At 39.7% G+C, this 24,199-nt stretch overlaps 1 protein-coding gene across 1 annotated transcript in view; it reads right to left on the bottom strand.

The window, feature by feature from the left end:
- The window catches only part of loxhd1a (lipoxygenase homology PLAT domains 1a), a 123,687-nt gene that overhangs the window by 1,008 nt on the left and 98,480 nt on the right, over positions 1 to 24,199 (bottom strand). The window contains exons 31-40 of the mRNA XM_061926659.1: positions 23,949 to 24,063; positions 23,670 to 23,878; positions 23,400 to 23,585; positions 23,211 to 23,338; positions 23,032 to 23,149; positions 22,692 to 22,869; positions 13,955 to 14,140; positions 13,700 to 13,870; positions 8,673 to 8,811; positions 3,481 to 3,636 (exon numbers count right to left, since the gene is read on the bottom strand). Coding sequence (XP_061782643.1) covers positions 3,481 to 3,636; positions 8,673 to 8,811; positions 13,700 to 13,870; positions 13,955 to 14,140; positions 22,692 to 22,869; positions 23,032 to 23,149; positions 23,211 to 23,338; positions 23,400 to 23,585; positions 23,670 to 23,878; positions 23,949 to 24,063 — 1,586 coding nt within the window. The remainder of the gene's footprint in view (positions 1 to 3,480; positions 3,637 to 8,672; positions 8,812 to 13,699; positions 13,871 to 13,954; positions 14,141 to 22,691; positions 22,870 to 23,031; positions 23,150 to 23,210; positions 23,339 to 23,399; positions 23,586 to 23,669; positions 23,879 to 23,948; positions 24,064 to 24,199) is intronic.

Below are 24,199 nucleotides of genomic sequence, written 5' to 3'. Positions count from 1 at the left end.
TGCATCCTGGGGTCACACCGGTGCTTTTTTCTTTCACCCATACAACATATCTTTACCCGCACATCACCTACCTTCTCTGCATAGTGGGGTCACGCTGGCGCTTTCTGCCTTTACCCATTCAACATATCTTTACCTGCACATTACCTACCTTCTCTGTATCCAGGAGTCTAGCTGGTGTTTCCTGCCTTTACCCATTCAACATATCTTGACCTGCACATTACCTACCTTCCCTGCATCCTGGGGACACACAGGTGCTTCTTTCTTTCACCCATACAACATATCTTTACCTGCACATTACCTACCTACTCTGCATAGTAAGGTCACGCTGGTGCTTCCTGCCTGTACCCATTCAACCTATTTTCACCCGCACATTACCTACCTTATCTGAATAGTGGGGTCACGCTTGTGCTTTCTGCCTCTACCCATGCAACATATCTTCACCTGCACATTACCTACCTTGTCTGCATTGCCTCGATCACACCTGCGCTTCCTTCTTTCACCCATACAACATAGCTTCACCTGCACATTACCTACCTTCTCTGCATCCTCGGGTCACGCTGGTGCTTCCTGCCATCACCCAGGCAACATATCTTTATCTGCACATTACCTACCTTCTCTGTATCCTAGAGTCAAATTGGTGCTTCTTTCTTTCACCCAGTCAACATATCTTTACCCGCACAGTACCTACCTTCTCTGCATTGTGTGGTCACGCTGGTGCTTCCTGCTTTTAAGCGGCCATCACTATTATAAACAAATGTCCACTGATGCTCAATAAAATAGGAAGGCCTTATGTTGTTAAGATAAAAACATTAAAATAAAAAAAATAAAAAATAATAAAAATAATGAAATTGAAATAAAATGTATTATTAAAGACATATCGTTAATATATTAAAAAAATAAAAGTTACACACTTGTACATTAAAAATCGCAATATTCATTATACACCATTTAATTTAGTTTACTTCAAATAAATAAATAAATAAATACAAAAAAAAAAACACAACAGCAGTTACATATTACCAAGATTTCTCTATTTAACTTCCCATCCAAGCTACAGTTGGGAGGTTTTGACCATTTTACGAACAATTGGCATCATTTTCCAGAATTTAAGTCATTAGTCAGATTGTGTTATTGTTGTGTTGGCAGAGGTGTGTTAGAGGTTACCATCCTGTCATTTTGCATGTTTGGATGTGAAAGTGGCGGTTATTACTAAACACAGTTTAATGCAAATGTATAAAATAAATGTTTTGTTAAATAAAAAATATAAATGATGAATTATGTAAAATGTCAAATCAAGTATAAAATGTATTAAAGTACAAATTAAAATAAAACACTATTATAAACAAATGTTCAATGTCTTCAATAAAAGGGGAAGGCCTTATGTTGTTAAGATAAAAACATTTGAATAAAAAAAAAATGACATTGAAATTGAAATAAAATGTACTATTAAAGACGTATTGTTAATATATTAAAAAATAGAAAATAAAAGTTACACACTTGTACATTAAAAATATAGTTAGTGTATAATGAATATTGCGATGTTAACTATTTAATTTAGTTTACTTCAAGTAAATAAATAAATACAAAAAAACCACAACAGCAGTTACATATTACCAATATTTCTCGGTTTAACTTCCCATCCAAGCTACAGTTGGGAGGTTTTGACCATTTTATGAACAATCGACATCATTTTCCAGAATTTAAGGCATAAGTCAGATTGTGTTATTGTTGTGTTGGCAGAAGTTACGATCCTGTCATTTTGCATGTTTGGATGTGAAAGTGGCTGTTATTACTAAACACTATTTAATGCAAATGTATGCAATATTGTACTCATTTTTTTGTTAAATAAAAAATGTATATGAAGAATTATGTAAAATGGCAAATAAAGTATCAAATGTATTAAAGTACAAATTAAAATAAAACATTATTATAAACGAATGTCCAATGATTCTCAATAAAAAGTGAAGTGAAGGCCTTATGTGGTTAATATAAAAACATTCAAATCAAAAACAAAAAAAATAATGAAATTGAAATAAAATGTATTATTAAAGACGTATCGTTAATACATTAAAAAAATAGAAAATAAAAGTTCCACACTTGTACATTAAAAATGTAGTTAGTTAACATCGCAATATTCATTATACACCGTTCAATTTTCAATTAGTTTACTGAAAAATAAATACATACAAAAAAACACCTCAGCAGTTACATATTACCAAGATTTCCCTGTTTAACTTCCCATCCAAGCTACAGTTGGGAGGTTTTGACCATTTTACCAACAATCTGCATCATTTTCCAGAAATGAAGTCATAGGTGTTTTGGCAGAAGTTACCATCCTGTCATTATGCATGAATGGATGTAAAAGTGGATGTTACAAAAACACAAAAAAATGTTTATGCAAATGTAGGCAATATTTCATTAATTTCAATGTTTTGCTAAATAGAAATGAAATTGAAAAAAAAAAAAGAGTTATGTATTGTCTAATACAATACAAACATTTACTAAAATATTAACTAAAGTAAAATGCACACGCAAACACAAAAATAAATATAATTTTCAATGTTCCACTGAACATACTAATATTTTGTATTCATGTTCAATAAAAGGGAAATGACTTGTGTTCTTAAAGTAATACCTTACTAATCTAAATAAAATATGTATGCACGTATTTATATATATATATATATATATATATATATATATATATACATATACATATACATATATATATATATATATATATATATATATATATATATATATATATATATATATATATATATTACGCACATACATATTTTAGTTTGATTTATATACATACATAAACATTAAAATAATGACAAAACAAAATAAATATCTGTATATATTTAATGTCAATTTAAATATAATGTATTATTAAATACTTATGGTTAATATATTAAAAAAAAAAAAAGATACACAACTCTCCAATAAAAAATGCTTAAATACTGTAAATATAATACCAAAAAAAATAACTGAGCAAATAAATATTACCAATATTTCTCAGGTAAACTTCCCATCCAAGCTAGTGAAAAGTTTTGAACATTTTACGAACAATCAGCATAATATCATGGCATGTTGACAGAAGTTACCATCCTGTCATTTTTCATGAATGGATGTGAAAGTGATTGTTACGTCAGCATCTTTTGTATATTTGTAGGGGGATATTATAGATACAGGTGGTCCTCGGTTAACCACGTTTCATGGTTACGGACATGTTCTCATGAATGAATTGAAAACATACGTGTGTTCTGTGGAGAGTGCGAGTGACCTTTTTTAGGTAGCACCTTAGGAACAAAAGTAGTTCACAACGCGAGGACCTCCTGTATAGCACATGTACTGTGTATTTGAAATTGATGAATAGTTTGTGTCTGTCACATGTTTTATGTCAAATTTACACAAGTGGTGGTCAATCAATGCAAAAATCATCCAAACTTAATGTCAGCGTCCAAAATGTCTTACTTGTTGCCCAGCTCTCTTTCAGTCACAAAAATCTCCTTCACATGCCAGTAAATCTCTCCTTTTACTTTCTTCCCATCCTTGGACGTGTGGCCCACGCAGATACCGACGATGTCGCCGAGGTTCTTGGACGAGAACTCAAACCTGTCAACGTGTCCTCTGCACAGGAGCAGAAAATGATTTACAGTACAAGCTGCGTAAGGTTAAAGCATCACCTTGTTGTCAAACGCGTCTTCAATGGAGAGTCAAATGGGACAAATTTAAATATCTAAATACATCTTTACATAGCTACCTAAATGTACTGAATTAATACGAATTATATGAATTAAATACAAAACCCAAAACCAGTCAAGTTGGCACGTTGTGTAATAACAATGATTTGTAAATTATTTTCAACCTATACAGGTAAAAGCCAGTAAATTAGAATATTTTGAAAAACTTGATTTATTTCAGTAATTGCATTCAAAAGGTGTAACTTGTACATTATATTTATTCATTGCACACAGACTGATGCATTCAAATGTTTATTTCATTTAATTTTGATGATTTGAAGTGGCAACAAATGAAAATCCAAAATTCCGTGTGTCACAAAATTAGAATATTACTTAAGGCTAATACAAAAAAGGGATTTTTAGAAATGTTGGCCAACTGAAAAGTATGAAAATGAAAAATATGAGCATGTACAATACTCAATACTTGGTTGGAGCTCCTTTTGCCTCAATTACTGCGTTAATGCGGCGTGGCATGGAGTCGATGAGTTTCTGGCACTGCTCAGGTGTTATGAGAGCCCAGGTTGCTCTGATAGTGGCCTTCAACTCTTCTGCGTTTTTGGGTCTGGCATTCTGCATCTTCCTTTTCACAATACCCCACAGATTTTCTATGGGGCTAAGGTCAGGGGAGTTGGCGGGCCAATTTAGAACAGAAATACCATGGTCCGTAAACCAGGCACGGGTAGATTTTGCGCTGTGTGCAGGCGCCAAGTCCTGTTGGAACTTGAAATCTCCATCTCCATAGAGCAGGTCAGCAGCAGGAAGCATGAAGTGCTCTAAAACTTGCTGGTAGACGGCTGCGTTGACCCTGGATCTCAGGAAACAGAGTGGACCAACACCAGCAGATGACATGGCACCCCAAACCATCACTGATGGTGGAAACTTTACACTAGACTTCAGGCAACGTGGATCCTGTGCCTCTCCTGTCTTCCTCCAGACTCTGGGACCTCGATTTCCAAAAGAAATGCAAAATTTGCATGGTTAGGTGATGGTTTGGGGTGCCATGTCATCTGCTGGTGTCGGTCCACTCTGTTTCCTGAGATCCAGGGTCAACGCAGCCGTCTACCAGCAAGTTTTAGAGCACTTCATGCTTCCTGCTGCTGACCTGCTCTATGGAGATGGAGATTTCAAGTTCCAACAGGACTTGGCGCCTGCACACAGTGCAAAATCTACCCGTGCCTGGTTTACGGACCATGGTATTTCTGTTCTAAATTGGCCCGCCAACTCCCCTGACCTTAGCCCCATAGAAAATCTGTGGGGTATTGTGAAAAGGAAGATGCAGAATGCCAGACCCAAAAACGCAGAAGAGTTGAAGGCCACTATCAGAGCAACCTGGGCTCTCATAACACCTGAGCAGTGCCAGAAACTCATCGACTCCATGCCACGCCGCATTAACGCAGTAATTGAGGCAAAAGGAGCTCCAACCAAGTATTGAGTATTGTACATGCTCATATTTTTCATTTTCATACTTTTCAGTTGGCCAACATTTCTAAAAATCCCTTTTTTGTATTAGCCTTAAGTAATATTCTAATTTTGTGACACACGGAATTTTGGATTTTCATTTGTTGCCACTTCAAATCATCAAAATTAAATGAAATAAACATTTGAATGCATCAGTCTGTGTGCAATGAATAAATATAATGTACAAGTTACACCTTTTGAATGCAATTACTGAAATAAATCAAGTTTTTCAAAATATTCTAATTTACTGGCTTTTACCTGTATTCAATTGAATAGACTGCAAAGACAACATATTTAATGTTGGAACTGAGAAACTTAATTTTATTTTGCAAATAATCATTAACTTAGAATTTAATGGCAGCATTTTTACCACTGTGTTACATGGCTTTTCCTTTTAACAACACTCAGTAAACGTTTGGGAACTGAGGAGACCAACTTTTGAAGCTTTTCAGGTGGAATTCTTTCCCATTCTTGCTTGATGTACAGCTTAAGTTGTTCAACAGTCTGTGGTCTCAGTTGTGGTATTTTAGACTTCATAATGTGCCACACATTTTCGATGGGAGACAGGTCTGGACTACAGGCAGGCCAGTCTAGTACCCGCACTCTTTTACTATGAAGCCACGCTGTTGTAACACGTGGCTTGGCATTGTCTTGCTAAAATAAGCAGGGGCGTCCATGATAACGTTGCTTGGATTGCAACATATGTTGCTCCAAAACCTGTATGTACCTTTCAGCATTAATGGTGCCTTCACAGATGTGTAAGTTACCCATGCCTTGGGCACTAATACACCCCCATACCGTCACAAATGCTGGCTTTTGAACTTTGTACCTATAATAATTCAGATGGTTCTTTTCCTCTTTGGTCCGGAGGACACGATGTCCACAGTTTCCAAAAACAATTTGAAATGTGGACTCGTCAGACCACAGAACACTTTTCCATTTTGCATCAGTCCATCTTAGATGAGCTCGGGCCCAGCGAAGCCGGCAGCGTTTCTGGGTGTTGTTGATAAATGGCTTTGGCTTTGCATAGTAGAGTTTTAACTTGCACTTACAGATGTAGCGACGAACTGTAGTTACTGACAGTGGTTTTCTGAAGTGTTCCTGAGCCCATGTGGTGATATCCTTTACACACTGATGTCGGTTTTTGACGCAGTACCGCCTGAGGGATCGAAGGTCCGTAATATCATCACTTATGTGCAGTGATTTCTCCAGATTCTCTGAACCTTTTGATGATATGACGGACTGGAGATGGTGAAATCCCAAAATTCCTTGCAATTGTTCTTAAACTGTTGGACAATTTGCTCTCGCATTTGTTGACAAAGTGGTGACCCTCTCGCCCCATCCTTGTTTTTGAATGACTGAGCATTTCATGGAAGCTGCTTTTATACCCAATCCTGGCACCCACCTGTGGGATGTTCCAAATAAATGTTCGATGAGCATTCCTCAACTTTCTCAGTCTTTTTTGCCACTTGTGCCAGATTTTTTTGAAACATGTTGCAGGCATCAAATTCCAAATGAGCTAATAACGTGTCAACTTCACTGGTTTTGGGGTTTTTACATTCTAGTATTATTAAATGTGTCATTAATTTATTTAATGTAAAATTAAATTTAATTATTTAATGAATTATTTCATCAGTTACTTATACCACCGTTGAGTTATTTCACAATTTAATCAATTATTTCATGATTTAATTAAATGTTTCCGAACATATTTATTTAGTTTACGATTTTAACATTGTTTCATGATTGAATTAATAATTTCATGGTCTAATTAATTATTTCACATTGTACTTAACTATTTCATGATTTCACAATTGGATTAATTATTTCACGATTTATTAATTCATTGAATGATATCAATATTTCACAATTTACTAATTAATTTTTATATTTTATTTTCTCCTCAAGGGAGAGGGGGGCACAGGTCCGGTAGCCATGGATGAAGTGCCGGCTGTCCACAGTCGGGACCCAGGGTGGACCGCTCGCCTGTGCATCGGTTGGGGACATCTCCGCGCTGCTGACCCGTCTCCGCTCGGGATGGTCTCCTGCTGGCCCCACTATGGACTGGACTCTCACTATTATGTTAGATCCACTATGGACTGGACTTTCACAATATTATGCTAGACCCACTCGACATCCATTGCATTCGGTCTCTCCTAGAGGGGGGGGGTTACCCACATATGCGGTCCTCTCCAAGGTTTCTCATAGTCATTCACATTGACATACCACTGGGTTGTGAGTTTTTCCTTGCCCTTTTTGTGGGCTCTGAACCGAGGATGTCGTCGTGGCTTGTGCAGCCCTTTGAGACACTTGTGATTTAGGGCTATATAAATAAACATTGATGATAATTTCATTATTTTTTTTTAAATTTAATTAATAATGTCATCATTCAACTAATCATAGATTTCATCATGTCATAATGTTGATGAATTGCACCTCTCTGTGGTTTCTCATTGTGCCCATTAGGTTGAGATTTTTCTTGCCTTGATGTGGGATCTGAGTGACTTGTGCATCCCTTTGAGACATTTGTGATTAAGGGCTATATAAGTACACTTTGGTTGATTGATTGAATTATCTTGTGATTTAGTGATGTATTTTTTTTTCTTTTCTTTTTTATTGACATCCAGCATCAGACATTCCTATCCATTACATCATATTCACATAAATCATATATCTATTGTCTGCCCTAAATGTCAAGATATTTTTGTTTATATCCCCCCATACCCCCATACCCCCCACCCCTCCCCCCCAAAAAGAAAGAAACAACAACAAAAAAAACAAAGTAATATCTACAAATACATCAATTAAATAAACAAAGAAAAAAAAGAAAAATAAAGAAAAATAAATAATACATTAATAATATAGTCATCGGAAATAAAAGAATATAAACAGATACATATATACAGTATATATATATATATATATATATATATATATATATATATATATATATATATATATATATATATATATATATATATATATATATATATATATATACCCACACATACATATATATATAAATATATATATACCCGCACAAACATATATATATAAATATATACATACAAACATATACACATATAGGGAGTAATCCCTTTTTTTTTAATTTTATTTTTTTAGTGATGTATTTAATTATTTCATGACCAAAACAATCATTGGATTAGGTTTTTGTTAGCCCCGCCCACTGACTTTGATGGGTGAGTTTGACAGATAAACTCAATTCATGAAGCTCGACCACACAGGTTCATGAAATAATTATTTGAATCATGAAATATTTAAATAACATTTGAGTAATTATTTTAAGATTGATCTATTTAATTAATTTTGTCCCATTTGACCCTGCATATCAACGAACCTAACATTCTCCTGCCTGTTGTTCAATTGGCTGGAGAGAAGCAATGTGGACATTATGGTGTGGATCATCTCATAAAGTGTGAAGAATGCACACAAGCAAGAACCTACCGCAAGAACCTCTTCTTCTTCGACGAGTTCTCCATCAGAAATTCCTTCGAACGTCCCTTCCTCCCCTCCAGCACAATCCAGGCGCTCTCTTTGGTTTCAGCGTCATCTGTGTCTCCGGTTGTGACGCAAATCTCATACTCTTTGGGAGGAAATAAGAAAGGTGCGTCAATTAAAAACTGTCTTATGCTCCAATTAACGGCTCTATTCTCTATGACTAGTTTTTTAAACTGATATCAAGGAGCTGAATTTAGTGTTTTAAATCAGGCACCCTAATAGCCGGCTCAAGGCCCTTCAGTGGTAAACCCGAGTCTTTGCGAATACCCTTTTAGCGCGGTTACTGTTCCGATGTTGGCATGATGACTTTTTATGCCATCATTTTAGCTAGTTTACGTTTAACTCTTAAAATCATGGATTTCAATACTAGCTGCTCGCGGGCTAGCGGAGTGAAGGCATTGTTAAAAAATAAAGATGAAACTATGTATATCACCTGTTCTCATTTCATCAGCATTTCAGTTCGGCTTCAGCTTTTAACACATTCACACACAATTTCTCCAGAAAAGTTCATGCTAGAATAATTGTATCTAAGTTATCACAAAACTTTGTGTTACATTGAGTTCCCGGCGAGAGGACAAAAACTGTCTTTAATCCTACCAATCAAAAGGCTTTTAAAACTCCACTGTATAGGATGGGGCGCAACATGAAGGTGTTCTGTTTCTTTCATGTGTTGTAATCAACAGAAAGATATTGTCTGACCCAAGAACTACAAAGCGGAGGGGAAGCAGGGCCTGACGCACCTCCAGGCACCGCATGTTTGAACTGTTTTACGACCTTTTCTGTGAACTGTTTTACGACCTTTTCTTTGAACTGTTGTAGTCAAAGGCGATGGCTTAGAAACAGCTGTTGCCAGGTAATCAGGGAAAGTCCAAATAAAAGAGGTGGCGTACAATCTTTCGCCAGAGCATGCTGGAGACTGTACAAAAGTACAGCCCAAACATTTCTCCTCAAATTGAGCCAAATTTAATTCCGTCTCTGTTTAATTTTTTGCTTCTTGTCTTGTTTAATAGATGTCATCGGTGTTTGAACCTGACATCTTCTCATCTAATTTTACTTAATATTCTTTGGCATTAAAAAAATGGCTTCTGACCAGTGGCGGGCCTTGCGTTTCCCACCTAGACCTTCAGTGATGTCCGACTTCAACGATCACCTCTCAAAATACCATCATTTATGTCAACCACATGACCATTGCTATAGAAATACTATACAGGAACACATTTACACCCTAATGCGCATTGAATCACATCAACAGTGTACAAACCGGGTTATTTTCTGGCGCATTTAAAAATCAATTAAAACGCATCAGCAATTACAACATATCTTATGTGGTACTGTCACAATTAAAATGGCAAAAAACATATTAAAAGTGAAAAAATAAAATATTTGAACTTACTATTCGACGCCGTATAAGCCAGTGATACCCCTCGTCGTCAGCTGATTCGAGTGGAAATGGCGAGTATTTCCACATTTGATAGTTAGAACAGCTAAGCTAGCTTCCGGGGTTGATGGACATCGTCAAACAAGATGTAGTTTCTTTTTATATATCATTTATAAATATGGTCTTGCAAATATATTGTAGCGTTTATTAGGTTAATAATGGCCTTTAGGGGTAGATGTCAAGAAAATATTTCACCCTGGCCGATCATTACCAAAATTAATGATCCTGTTGATATTGATCACACGTGTCAATGAAGGGCATACTTAGTCAACAGCTATACATGTCACACTAAGGGTGGCCGTATGAACAACGCCAACACTGTCATAAACATGTGCCATATAGTGAAACCACACTAAACAACAATGACAAACACATTTCGGGAGAAAATTTGCACCGCAACAAAACATAAACACAACAGAACAAATTCCCAGAATTCCCTGTGGCACCAACTCTTCCGAGACGCTGCAATATATCTGCCACCTAATCAACGTTTTGTTCTCCTTCTCTGCTATCCCGATCTGGCGACGGCGCAACACTGTCGGCTTCCTTCTAAATTGAAACTTGTGAATGGATACTCACTTTGGAATGACAAGTAAGTATCCAATCACAGACTACTTAGAGAGGATTCTGTCAACAACGTGTGATCTGATTGGCTATCACAACTGTCTCTCAACTCTGTGTGTTCTCAAAATCATCCGCTAACGGTCCTGATGAGTAACCAATCACAGGACGCGTAAATGTCACGTTCAACGTGAGGCCAGCTCGAAGGCCTTACTGACAACAACACGTGATCTGATTGGCTATCGCAAATGTCTATCACCTGTATGTCCCCGTTCACTTACAGTGCACGGACGCCCGCATTGTTGATTCTGAAAGCCTTCGGCAGATTTGGTACAGCATGGCAACATAAGATAGCTGAATTCTGATTGGATACAAACTAAAACTAAAAACACCAGCACTGGAACGAGCATAATACGACATGAAGAGAATATGAATACTTTTAGATATTTAATTAACTAAAAATTGCTTTTATTTTTAATTATGATCATGATGCCCTGAGATCGGTAGGTCGTGAGTTCAAACCCCGTCCGAGTCATACCAAAGACTATAAAAATGGGACCCGTTACCTCCCTGCTTGGCAATCTGCATCAAGGCTTGGAACTGGGGATTAAATCATCAAAATGATTCCCCGGGCGCGGCCACCGCTGCTGCTCACTGCTCCCCTCACCTTAACTTTAACTCAATGTTAGGCCAGCAGAGAAGGCCTTGCTGGCCCTGACGGCCCGCCACTGCTTCTGACGTATTTGCTCGGTGTCGTAAAGTACGTGGTCGTACTATTCTCCCGTTAAACTCTTATTGATCACATCAAATAAGTTGAATAATTGCGGCAACACTACTCTATTTGTTCTTGGTCTTAGTTGTCAGGTGCGTGATGTACGAAAAAACAGAATCTGCTAGGGTCTCTAATTAGTGCTGGGTCAAAAACTGTGGCTGAAGGCAACCTCGTATATTTTTTATTTTACTCTGCGAGATGACAGTATTACATCTCTATCCTCCTTCAAAACCGCACTAAAAGAACACCTCCAGGCAACTACAACCCTAGACTAACACCCTCCCCCACCACATCCCACCTCCCCGGATTGTAAATAATCAAATGTATATACTTGTTCTTATGCTTTCTGAGCTCACTATGTTCACTGCTCGCTGTACATATCCTATGAAGTCAGACCTACACTGTTACAATGTCCATTTCTCAGATGATATAATTGTTGATGACTGAAGTGCTGATATCAACCAAACCTAACCCCGCCCCAACCCCCTCCGCATCCCACCCCCCGGATTGTAAATAATTAGGGATGTCCGATAATAGCTTTTTGCCGATATCCGATATTCCGATATTGTCCAACTCTTTAATTACCGATACCGATATCAACCGATACATACAGTCGTGGAATTAACACATTATTATGCCTAATTTGGACAACCAGGTATGGTGAAGATAAGGTACTTTTAAAAAAAAAATTAATAAAATAAAATAAGATAAATAAATTAAAAACATTTTCTTGAGTAAAAAAGAAAGCAAAACAATATAAAAAACAGTTACATAGAAACTAGTAATTAATGAAAATTAGTAAAATTAACTGTTAAAGGTTAGCACTATTAGTGGACCAGCAGCACGCACAATCATGTGTGCTTACGGACTGTATCCCTTGCAGACTGTATTGATATACCGTATTTTTTTACTATAAGTCGCAGTTTTTTTCATAGTTTGGCCGGGCTCCAGTGCGACTTATATATGTTTTTTTCCTTCTTTATTATGCATTTTCGGCAGGTGCGACTTATACTCCGGTGCGACTTATACTCCGAAGAATACGGTATATTGATATACAATGTAGGAACCAGAATATTAATAACAGAAAGAAACAACCCTTTTGTGTGAATGAGTGTGAATGAGTGTGAATGGGGGAGGGAGGTTTTTTGGGTTGGTGCACTAATTGTAAGTGTATATTGTGTTTTTTATGTTGATTTAATAAAAACAAACAAACAAACAAACAAAACAAAAAAAGATAATAAAAGACTCCTCCCACCCCCACCAAGGACTGTTTTCACTGCTGGACTCTAGAAAGAGGTTCCGCAGCCTCCGAAGCAGAACCTCCAGGTTCTGTAACAGCTTCTTCCCTCAGGCCGTAAGACTCTTGAACGCATCATAATTAAATGATCCCCTCAACTCCCCCCAAAATGGATTAACTCGCTGGAATAAAAAAGAAAATATAACATACATCCATAAACGTGGACACATGTGAAAAAGTGCAATATATTTATCTGTACAGTAATCTATTATTTATTTATGTATATTCATATATATTTATTTATTTTATATATATATATTATATATATTATTTATATATATTTATTTATTTATATATGCACCTTATTGCTTTTTTATCCTGCACTACCATGAGCTTATGTAACGAAATTTCGTTCTTATCTGTGCTGTAAAGTTCAAATTTGAATGACAATAAAGGGAAGTCTAAGTCTAAGTCTAAAAGAACCGATACCTATAATTTCCGACATTACATTTTAATGCATTTATCGGCTGACAATATCGGCAGGCCGTTATTATCGGACATCTCTATAAATAATGTAAATAATTCAATGTATATACTCTGATGATTAACTTGTGTGATGACTGTATTATGCTGATAGTTTATATTTATACCATGAATTGATTTACAAGGACTTAAACAAGTTGAAAAACTTATTGGGGTGTTACCATTTAGTGGTCAATTGTACGGAATATGTACTGTACTGTGCAATCTACTAAAAAAAAGTTTCAATCAATCAAAAAAAAAAAACATCCCTATTTATTAAAGTACTTGTTAAAGAATGACCACGTTCTCAAACAGAGCTTTCTCGTGACCGCCAAATCATTATTAAAGTAAAAACAAAACAAACAATCATAAATTACAGCCTCTCTCCATTTAAACTCCATTCTATTTTCAAATTTGTGTGATCAATGAGAACATTTACGTACTGGTTTTCTCATCCAGGTCCAAGTATTCGTTGTTAGCGCAGGCCAGTTCTCTCATGATCTGCCCGTCGCCGTCGTTTTTGGCGAGCCAGCGGTCGCATGGGAAGCGAAAGGTTTTGTCCAAGAGCTCATCCTTCACGTCGATGTAGTCTAGGTGCCATCCCGGCGAGGGACCTGCATGGGACGACGATAAGGAAACCGAAAGATAACGAGCGCTCATTAAGGGCCGATTAGCATGTTTCGTTTAAGATGGCTGACCCCTGTTGTCGTGCCACACTCGCACTTTGGAGAGCTCTCCCAGACTCAGGATGTCGGCGAAGCGAAACGTGTCCGCCTGTTTGCGCTCAAACTTGTTGGACCTGTTGCACTCTTTCAACGCCAGAGTCCCTGTGTCTCCGTTCTCTCCGAAGACGATGATCCATACATTGGCGTCGGTTCCAGCCCCTGAAAATAGCAAGATTGAGTGGTTCAGCGACGATTCTAAATCGGATTCAGTTCATGCTAGCAACTGGAGAGTTGGTAAATAAAACCTCACACACTAATTGTGTACATATTAAGTAATAGTAATTAAGACTATTTTAGGGTTACATGACATTTTACATAACAGTCCTTGTTATTTCCATAGAAATGGCCAACTCAACTAAAACAATTCATACTTACTAATATATTTTTACCATGAATTGATTAACGTGGACCCCGACTTAAAGAAGTTGAAAAACTTATTCGGGTGTTACCATTTAGTGGTCAATTGTACGGAATATGTACTGTACTGTGCAACCTACTAATAAAAGTTTCAATCAATCAATCAATCAATCAATCAAAACCGTCCCATGTTTGATGTCTGTGCATATTTGTATGTGCTATCATAATGTAATCAAGGTAGCGTCGTTAGCCTTAGCAAACATGCTAACTAGAGGTGTCCGATAATATCGGACTGCCGATATTATCGGCCGATAAATGCTTTAAAATTTAATATCGAAAATGATCGGTATCGGTTTCAAAAGGTAAAATGTATGACTTTTTAAAACGCCGCTGTGTACACGGACGTAGGGAGAAGTACAGAGCGCCAATAAACCTTAAAGGCACCGTCTTTGCGTGCCGGCCCAGTCACATAATATCTACGGCTTTACACACACACATGTGAATGCACGGCATACTTGGTCAATAGCCATACAGGTCACACTGAGGGTGGCCGTATAAACAACTTTAACACTGTTACAAATATGCGCCACACTGTGAACCCACACCAAACAAGAATGACAAACACATTTCGGGAGAACATCCGCAGCGTATCATAACATAAACACAACAGAACAAATACCCAGAACCCCTTGCAGCACTAACTCTTCCGGGACGCTACAATATACACCCCCCGCTACCATCACCCCCCACCCCACATCTCAACCCCGCCCCCCAACCCCGCCCACCTCAACCTCCTCATGCTCTCTCAGGGAGAGCATGTCCCAAATTCCAAGCTGCTGTTTTGAGGCATGTTAAAAAAAATAATGCACTTTGTGACTTCAATAATAAATATGGCAGTGCCATGTTGGCATTTTTTTTCCCATAACTTGAGTAGATTTATTTTGGAAAACCTTGCTACATTGTTTAATGCATCCAGCGGGGCATCACAACAAAATTAGGCAGATTAATGTGTATATTGGTATCGGTTGATATCAGAATCGATAATTAAGAGTCGGACAATATCGGAATATCGGATATCGGCAAAAAGCCATTATCGGACATCTCTAATGCTAACCGATTGTGTAAGTATTGTTAACTTACAATGGCATTCTAGCCTCCACAGTTAGTGGGCCCATCAAAATGACTTCTGTTTTGTTTGAACAACCGTTTTACTGCCGTTTAACAGGCACTGTTGTTTGGAAACAAATAAGGTGTCATGACGAGGACTATGAAGTGGTTTGTTTTCTCGAGATGCATAAGAATTGGAACGGACATGGCGTGAAGTTAAATACATGATTTAATAATAGACTATAAAAAGTATAAACAAAAGGCGCGCACAAGGCGGGGAACAAACTTGGCTAATAAAACAAAACTAGCACAAAGGCAGAACTATGGAAAAAAAAGAACAAACAAAAGGCACTCTATGCGGAGGTACAAAACAGTGGCTTGAATAAACAAAAAACTTACGTGGCAAGAAAAAAACAGCATGAACTATGACCTGGACAGAGTAAGCAGCGTGTCAAGAGTGCAGAGCATGAATGTGATGTCGCCAGGCCGACCAACAGAAAATGACAGGCTTAAATAGTCATGTGGTGATTGAAAACAGGTGCGTGGGTTCAAATTAATCAGGTGCGTCAGTCGTGAGGACAGGTGAACTGATTGGTAGTCATGGAAACAAAACAGGGAGTGAAAAAACAGGAACTGACCGTGCAAAAACCAAACAGAACATAGCCAAACTAAACATGATCACCAAGACATGACATAAGATATGTAAATAAATATTTACAACAACTTTCGTACTGGTTAATATTTCTCTGACTTATGGTCAGGTGCAGCTAATTTCGCTGGTTTAAATACCGTTGCACTCCATAGCCTGGAAAATAAGGTACTATTAATTCTTGATGATTATTGCCGAACAGCCAATGTGAGAAGACAGGAGACTGAGTTGCGCCTCAGGGCTTTTGAATCCCCCATCATGTATTATTCACTGCAGTGGCAATAAAAGGGAGAACAAAAGTCATTTTAAATGAGCCGTTGGAAGAGAAAGATGAAGACTCACAAAGTCATTGACTGCCCTTTCTAATTCACTTCCTGTGCAGCTTTAAGTTGTCTTTTCACGTCCCTCTCTTGTTCACTTATGCACTTGACCCTGCAGTGTTATCGATGCAGTTCAGCCCTTAAGGGTCCCTGAAGAGTCCATTATCCAATGTCTCTGCGTTGCCTATGTTATGTTTCAGCCTCGTTCATTACTTGGGCAGGACTGTGTCTCAGCTCGCACGCGGCTGCCGGAGCACTTTGATGTCGACTCAGGCTGCTCGCCTCACTACCACATTGATCAGGTGCTGGTGAGCGCGGAGGGAGCGAGAAAACAGCATGTGTGATCAAAAGAGGGAGCAAAAGGCGAGCGGAGGATTTATTTCATTGCCGCGATGCATTCATGACTGTTTCCGATAAACAAGATAAACTTGGTCGGGTAACACGAGGATAAACGCAGCATACATATAAACCACATTTAAATGCTAGCACACTCTTTTGCTTACATCATCTGCATTTTATTATAGGGGCATTCAATCTATCGCAATTTTGTTTTGTTTTTTCTTTTGTCGTTTGTCTATGCACGGTGCAGTCGTGTGTGCGAAATATGTATGATTCATTATTTTTTGTGCATATTTTTGTTTTTCTCATTTATGGGTGTTCGTATGTGCGCAATATGTTTGTTTTTTTATAGCTCATCTCTTTGGTTTTTCATAGAGATGTCCGATAATATCGGCAGTCCGATAAATGCTATAGAATGTAATATCAGAAATGATCGGTAACGGTTTCAAAAAGTACAATTTATGACTTTTTAAAACGCCGCTGTACGGAGTGGTACATGGACGTAGGGAGAAGTACAGAGCAGTTGCGTCTCCCAGTCATACTTGCCAACCCTCACGAATTTCAGTGCCCCCCCCGAAAATTTCGCAGGGCAAACATGCTCCCGAATTTCTCCCGATTTCCACTCAGACAACAATATAGGGGGCGTGCCTTAAAGGCACTGTCTTTGCGTGCCGGCCCAATCACATAATATCTACGGCTTTCCACACACACAAGTGAATGCAGGGCATACTTGGTCAACAGCCATACAGGTCACACTGAGGGTGGCCGTATAAACAACTTTAACACTGTTACAAACATGCGCCACACTGTGAACCCACACCAAACAAGAATGACAAACGGATGCGGATGATTCGGGAGAACATCCGCACCGTAACACAACATAAACACAACAGAACAAATACCCAGAACCCCTTGAAGCACTAACTCTTCCGGGACGCTACAATATACACCCCCCGCTACACTCCGCCCCCCCAACCCCGCCCACCTCAACCTCCTCATGCTCTCTCAGGGAGAGCATGTCCCAAATTCCAAGCTGCTGTTTTGAGGCATGTTACTGTTTACTTTATTACTCTAGTATACTCTGGACTGAAGCTGTGTGCCTTCATTGTTTTTGTAGCTGTTGTTTTGAGGCATGTTTAAAAAAAATAAAAAATAATGCACTTTGTGAAAGTCAAAGTATAGTACTTCCCATAGTTGTAGTGAGTATCAGGATTATATCAGGGAGAGCATGTCCGAAATTCCAAGCTGCTGTTTTGAGGCATGTTAAAAAAAAAAAAGCACTTTGTGGCTTCAATAATAAATATGGCAGTGCCATGTTGGCAGTTTTTTCCATAACTTGCGTTGATTTATTTTGGAAAACCTTGTTACATTGTTTAATGCATCCAGCGGGGCATCACAACAAAATTAGTCATAATAATGTGTTAATTCCACGACTGTATATATCGGTATCGGTTGATATCGGAATCGGTAATTAAGAGTTGGACAATATCGGAATATCGGATATCGTCAAAAAAGCCATTATCGGACATCTCTAGTTTTTCATTGTGTTTTACTTTTGTAACTGTATGTAGACGCCTGGTGGCATCAGCTGTGTGCTCTTTTAATGTATTTTCCCAGCAGGCACAAAACATTGAAACAACGTTGAGAACTTGCTGAATGATGAAGAGTCAAAGAGGCAATAATGAGAGGTATAGCAGATGAGTCTCGCTTAACAAGTGGCTGGCTAGTTTTTAGAGAGAACAAAGACTAAGGTTTGTTGATAATTGGCCCTCTTTCTGGGGCAAACCAGGGCGGCCTTTACCCTAACCGGGAAGGCGCCATCACTCACTTCAAAAATATACAATATGCTACTTGAGTCAGGCTTGACTAACTACTAAAAAATTTAAAGTTAAAGTTAAAGTGCCAATGATTGTAACTCACACACTAGGTGCGGTGAAATTATCTTCTGCATTTGACCCATCCCCACAGGAGAGCAGTGAGCAGCAGCGGCGGCCACGCCCGGGAATCATTTGGTGATTTAACCCCAAATTCCAACCCTTTAAGCTGAGTGCCAAGCAGGGTCTAAGGGACCCATTTTTATGATTTATGATTTTATGACTCGGCCGGGGTTTAAACTCACAAAATACCGATCTCAGGGCGGACACTCTAACCACAAGGCCACTGAGCAGGTCTACTATAGAAAGCTTGGACACAGGCAAATAGAGTGTCTGTTAGCCCGAGTGAGGAGTCAGTTGAGCTAGAACTAACCAGCGCCAAGCTGGAAAATTCCAGCATAAATAGCATTTCTCCTAGAATAATACATAACTCACATAATGTTTTTTCTGTAGTGACTGTGCCAGAGGTAGACATGCATTCTACTGATGTGGAAAATTATGAAACTATCGCAGAACCAAGCCAATAATCTCAAGATCCCCATCACATCAATTCCTAGATGTGATCGAAATTATTATGGTATCAGTACTACCGATACCATTAACAAAAATGCCTCAAAACAGCCCTCTATTTATAATATGGGCTTTTTAAACATTAGATCATTGTCTCCTAAAGTGTTATTAGTTAATGACGTCATTAGAGACAACAATCTTAACGTCATTGGTCTCAGTGAAACTTGGCTAAAACCAGATGGATTTGTCCCTGCTACTTGATCTTAGCGCTGCTTTCGATACCACCGTCCATAAAATTCTATCAGAACGTATCAAAACATGTATTGGATTGTCAGACTTAGCCTTTTCTTGGTTTAACTCTTATCTTACTGACAACATGATGCAGTGCGTCTCTCACAACAATGTGACCTCACAGTATGTTAAGGTAACGTGCGGAGTTCCACAGGGTTTGGTTCTTTGCCCTGCACCTCACATCATAAGCAAATGCGGTGTTAGCTTTCACTGTTATGCTGATGACACCCAACTCTACATGCCCCTAAAGCTGACTAACACTTTGTATTGTAGTCACCTGGAGGCGTGTGTAAATTAAATTAAACAATGGATGTCCAGCAACTTTTTGCATCTTAACGCTAAGAAAAAGGAAATACTGATTATCGGTCCTGCTAAACACGGACACCTATTTAATAATACCACAAGAAAACAATTACACAAGGCGACTCGGTATTATCTTCGACCCAACTCTCTCGTTTGAATCACACATTAAGAGTGTTACTAAAACAGCCTTCTTCATCTCCGTAATATCGCTAAAATTCGTCCCATTTTGTCCACTAGCGACGCTGAGATCACTATTCATGCGATCGTTGCGTCTCGTCTCGATTACTGTAAAATATTATTTTCGGGTCTCCCTATGTCTAGCATTAAAAGATTACAGTTGGTACAAAATGCGGCTGGTGGACTTTTGACAAGAACAAGAAAGTTTGATCATATTACGCCTATACTGGCTCACCTGCACTGGCTTCCTGTGCACTTAGGATGCGACTTTAAGGTTTTACTACTTACGTATAAAATACTAAACGGTCTAGCTCCATCTTATCTTGCTGATTGTATTGTACCATAGATGATCCCCTGCTGGCCTCCCAATGGACTGGTCTTTCACATTATGAAGTAGGGACCCGGGGTGGACCACTCCTTATGCATCAGTTGGTGACTGGACTCTCACATTAGGGGCGGTATGGCGTAGTGGGTAGAGCGGCCGTGCCAGAAACCTGAGAGTTGCAGGTTTGCTCCCCACCTCTTGACATCCAAATCGCTGCCGTTGTGTCCTTGGGCAGGACACTTCACCTTTGCCACCGGTGCTGCTCACACTGGTGAATGAATGATGAATGAATGATAGGTGGTGGTCAGAGGGGCCGTAGGCGCAAACTGGCAGCCTCGCTTCCGTCAGTCTACCCCAGGGCAGCTGTGGCTACATATGTAGCTTACCACCACCAGGTGTGAATGAATGATGGGTTCCCACTTCTCTGTGAACGCTTTGAGTATCTAATAATAGAAAAGCGCAATATAAAATCTAATCCATTATTGATCCATTTTCTACCGCTTATTCCCTTTTGGGGTCGCGTGGGGCGCTGGAGCCTATCTCAGCTACAATCGGGCGGAAGGCGGGGTACACCCTGGACAAGTCACCACCTCATCGCAGGGCCAACACAGCTAGACAGACAACATTCACACTCACATTCACACACTAGGGCCAATTTTAGTGTTGCCAATCAACCTATCCCCAGGTGCATGTCTTTGGAGGTGGGAGGAAGCCGGAGTACCCGGAGGGAACCCACGCAGTCACGGGGAGAACATGCAAACTCCACACAAAAAGATCCCGAGCCCGGGATTGAACCCAAGACTACTCAGGACCTTCGTATTGTGAGGCAGATGCACTAACCCCTCTTCCACCGTGCTGCCCATTATTATTATTATTATTATTATCATTATTATTAACCGTATCCACCCGGCATACATTGCACCGGTCACCTAGAGGGGGTCCCCACATTTGCGGTCCCTTTCAAGGTCTCTCATTGTGCCCATTGGGTCGAGTTTTTTCTTGCCCTGATGTGGGATCTGATCCGAGGATGATGTTGTGGCTTGTGCAGCCCTTTTAGAAATTTGTGATTAAGGGCTATATAAGTAAACGTTGATTGATTGATGATTGAATTAGGTCCCGACATTGAGCAACTCAAACTTAACGTTGGAACGACATGCTTTTTGACTACATTTAATCAATGTTGGGATCTGACTGTCGGGCTGGTCCCTGACAGTTTGGTTATGTTTAGTTTTTCCTCTGTGTTTGTCTTTATTTCCTGTCAGCGCTCTTATTTTGGTTGTTTCCTGCTTTTCTCCCTGAGCGCTGTTTTCCCTCAGCTGGGGCTGATTGGCACCTGGCCACACCTGGTGTCAATCAGCCGGCTGCTATTTAAACCTGCTTTTCCCTCCGGTCAGGGCTGGAGTATTGTCGATGTCATTGTCGCTGTCGTTGTATTACTACTTGTCGTTGTCGCTGTATGCTGAATCCGGATGGCTGTTAGCTGTCTTCTAGTTCCTGTTTTCCTGGTATCCTGTTTCCTGTCTCCTAGTTCCTGGTTTGGGTTTTTACCTTTATTTTGGACATTAAATTATGTTTTCCTGCACCAAGCCTGCCGTCTCTGCATCTTGGGGTTCGTCACCTACACCCCGTGACGCTGACATTGATTTGATTATTGAATTTTGGTAATTTCCCAACCAATATTCTACAACATAAATACAACGTTGAAACAACATGCTTTTTGACGACATTTATTCAATGTCAGGTTGTGACGTTGATTTGACCAAGAAATTTGGTAATTTCCCAACCAACAACGTGGATCCAACGTTGGACATCAACGTTGTCTCAGTTTACAAATACAACTATTTTGCAACGTTGTTTTAAGGTCAGTTTTAAAGGATATGTATGTATACTCAATGTTGTATCAAAATCTTGTTCCTGCTATGTCCTTTGTGTTTCCCTCTTGTTTTTATACCGAGATAACGTCACGGATTACCGCCACGGTACTATATTATTTCGAAGTTGTAGCGTTTTTCTTAATTTCTTAAATTGGACAAAGACAGCACAGTCTACATTTCAAATTGCTTGTGTGTTGAACATACTTGGCCAATAAAGCTGATTCTGAATCTGATTCTGAACTGGACTGTCCAGTTTATCTTAGAAGACTTTTTGCCTCTCAGCCGAGCAGTCTTTATCAGTTCATGCTATAGACTCAGATTGGTTAGATCTAGGGCTTTGGCACCAGCATTTAGACAAGATCAGACCAATCTGAGTCTATGAGCATGAACTGATCGGATGATAGGTGAAACGTCTTCTAACACAAATGTACAGTCCAGTTGCGATGGATTTAATGCCCTTTGAATACAATAACCTGGATGAATGAGAACATCATCGACATTTGTTGTCTTGTTCAGAGACAAGGCCAGAAATGGAGTCTCGCTCAATCTACACACTTGTCCAACGCAGTCGGATCTTGGCGTACCTGCAACATCACTGGTCTTGACCTGGATCACGTAGGTGGTGAGCTCCACCATCATCTCCTCGTCCACCATGGCAGCCATCTCGCAGATCATGGTCCTCTTTGGTCCACGTGTCCTGGACAGCCACTCTTCGTAGGTGAACACGGACACTTCTTCCGTGGTCAGGTTGCGCATGATCACCTGGAGTAAAAAACTCATACGTACATCATCACGGAAACCCCACAACATCAGCTGAGGGTTTACAAGCAGAGTGCAGTTCTCCGCCAAGGCTTAAACTATCTTTAAATTTTGACATGCTGGGTAATTGTTCCTCTGCAAAACTGTGAGGTTAGCTTGACCGACCTGATCAAGGAACCAATCAGGTCTGCTGCCGGAGCCGTCAATGCGAAGCCTCATCTTCCTCAGCGGGGCGATGTCATCGATCTCCATGTTAAAGGTGTCCTCCTGACCGCGCTCGAACCTGCAAACGTTAAATTGAAGAACACCTTGCTTTGACACTTCAAGGTTTCTTCGGGTCTAACCTGTCCTCGTTTTTCTGCAGCAGCATTTCCTCTGTGCTGCCGTTAGCGCCGAACACAGACATAAAGATCTGAGTGTCTGTTCCGGCGTTTTGGACATCCCCGGTGGTCACAATTATCTCATAAATGACCTATGGGCGAATGGTTGATCGGGTTTCATGGAATACAGAATCAATTCCAGATGTTCTATACCTTCTGGGAGATGGAAACAGCCTCCGCATCCAGTACGTTGAACACTCTGGCGGTCAGCCCGTCACCGCGATCTTTGGCCAGCCAGCACATGCAAGCAAAGATATATTTGACCCCTTTGGTTGGCACGGCAACAGAGAGCTCATCCACCAGCCAGCAGCTCTCTGGGGTAGCTCCATCATGGCCAAGCTGTAGGGTTCGTAAAAGGAGTTTAGTGTACAATAATTTCAGGGAGCATTAGTGTGTGTAATTATTGTGTGGGTGGACCCTCACCTCCACCTTTTTCATCTCCCCCACATCTGAACCGTGACACTCGAAGCTCTCCAGGGAGCCAGCCTGGAAGCCCTTCCTCCCGTCTGGAGGGTCCAGCCACAGTCTCTCCGTGCGACTGTGATCAGCCCCGATGATGATCACGTAGGCCCTGCTGGTGGTGCCGGCATCTCGCTCCAGCCCGGTACACAGCGTGATGTGGTACGGTATGACTAAAAGTGAGAAACTTCCACCTAAATCCCTGGTTAAAAGCTGATTCGTGCTCCTTTTTATGGCTCTTACCGGGAAGTGGTAGTTCCTCTACTTCCTTCTTTTTGCTCTTTTTATTGTTACTGTCGACGCTCTTCAAGGCCAATTTCTTTTTGCTGCTCAGGCTCTGTCTGACGCCCTCGTAGCCCTGAAAGAATCAAGCAGCATCATCAACAGCTGCTCACCAGACATTTCATTAGGTACACCTGCAAAATAGGGGAGAACAGGGTTAGTTGTCACACTTATCTTTACTCTACTGCAGTGATTCTCAAACTGTGGAATGT

This window comes from Nerophis lumbriciformis, linkage group LG32 (genome assembly GCF_033978685.3).
Source record: "Nerophis lumbriciformis linkage group LG32, RoL_Nlum_v2.1, whole genome shotgun sequence".
In the NCBI taxonomy this organism is placed as follows: Eukaryota; Metazoa; Chordata; class Actinopteri; order Syngnathiformes; family Syngnathidae; genus Nerophis; species Nerophis lumbriciformis.
This window is presented reverse-complemented; position numbering and strand designations above follow the sequence as displayed.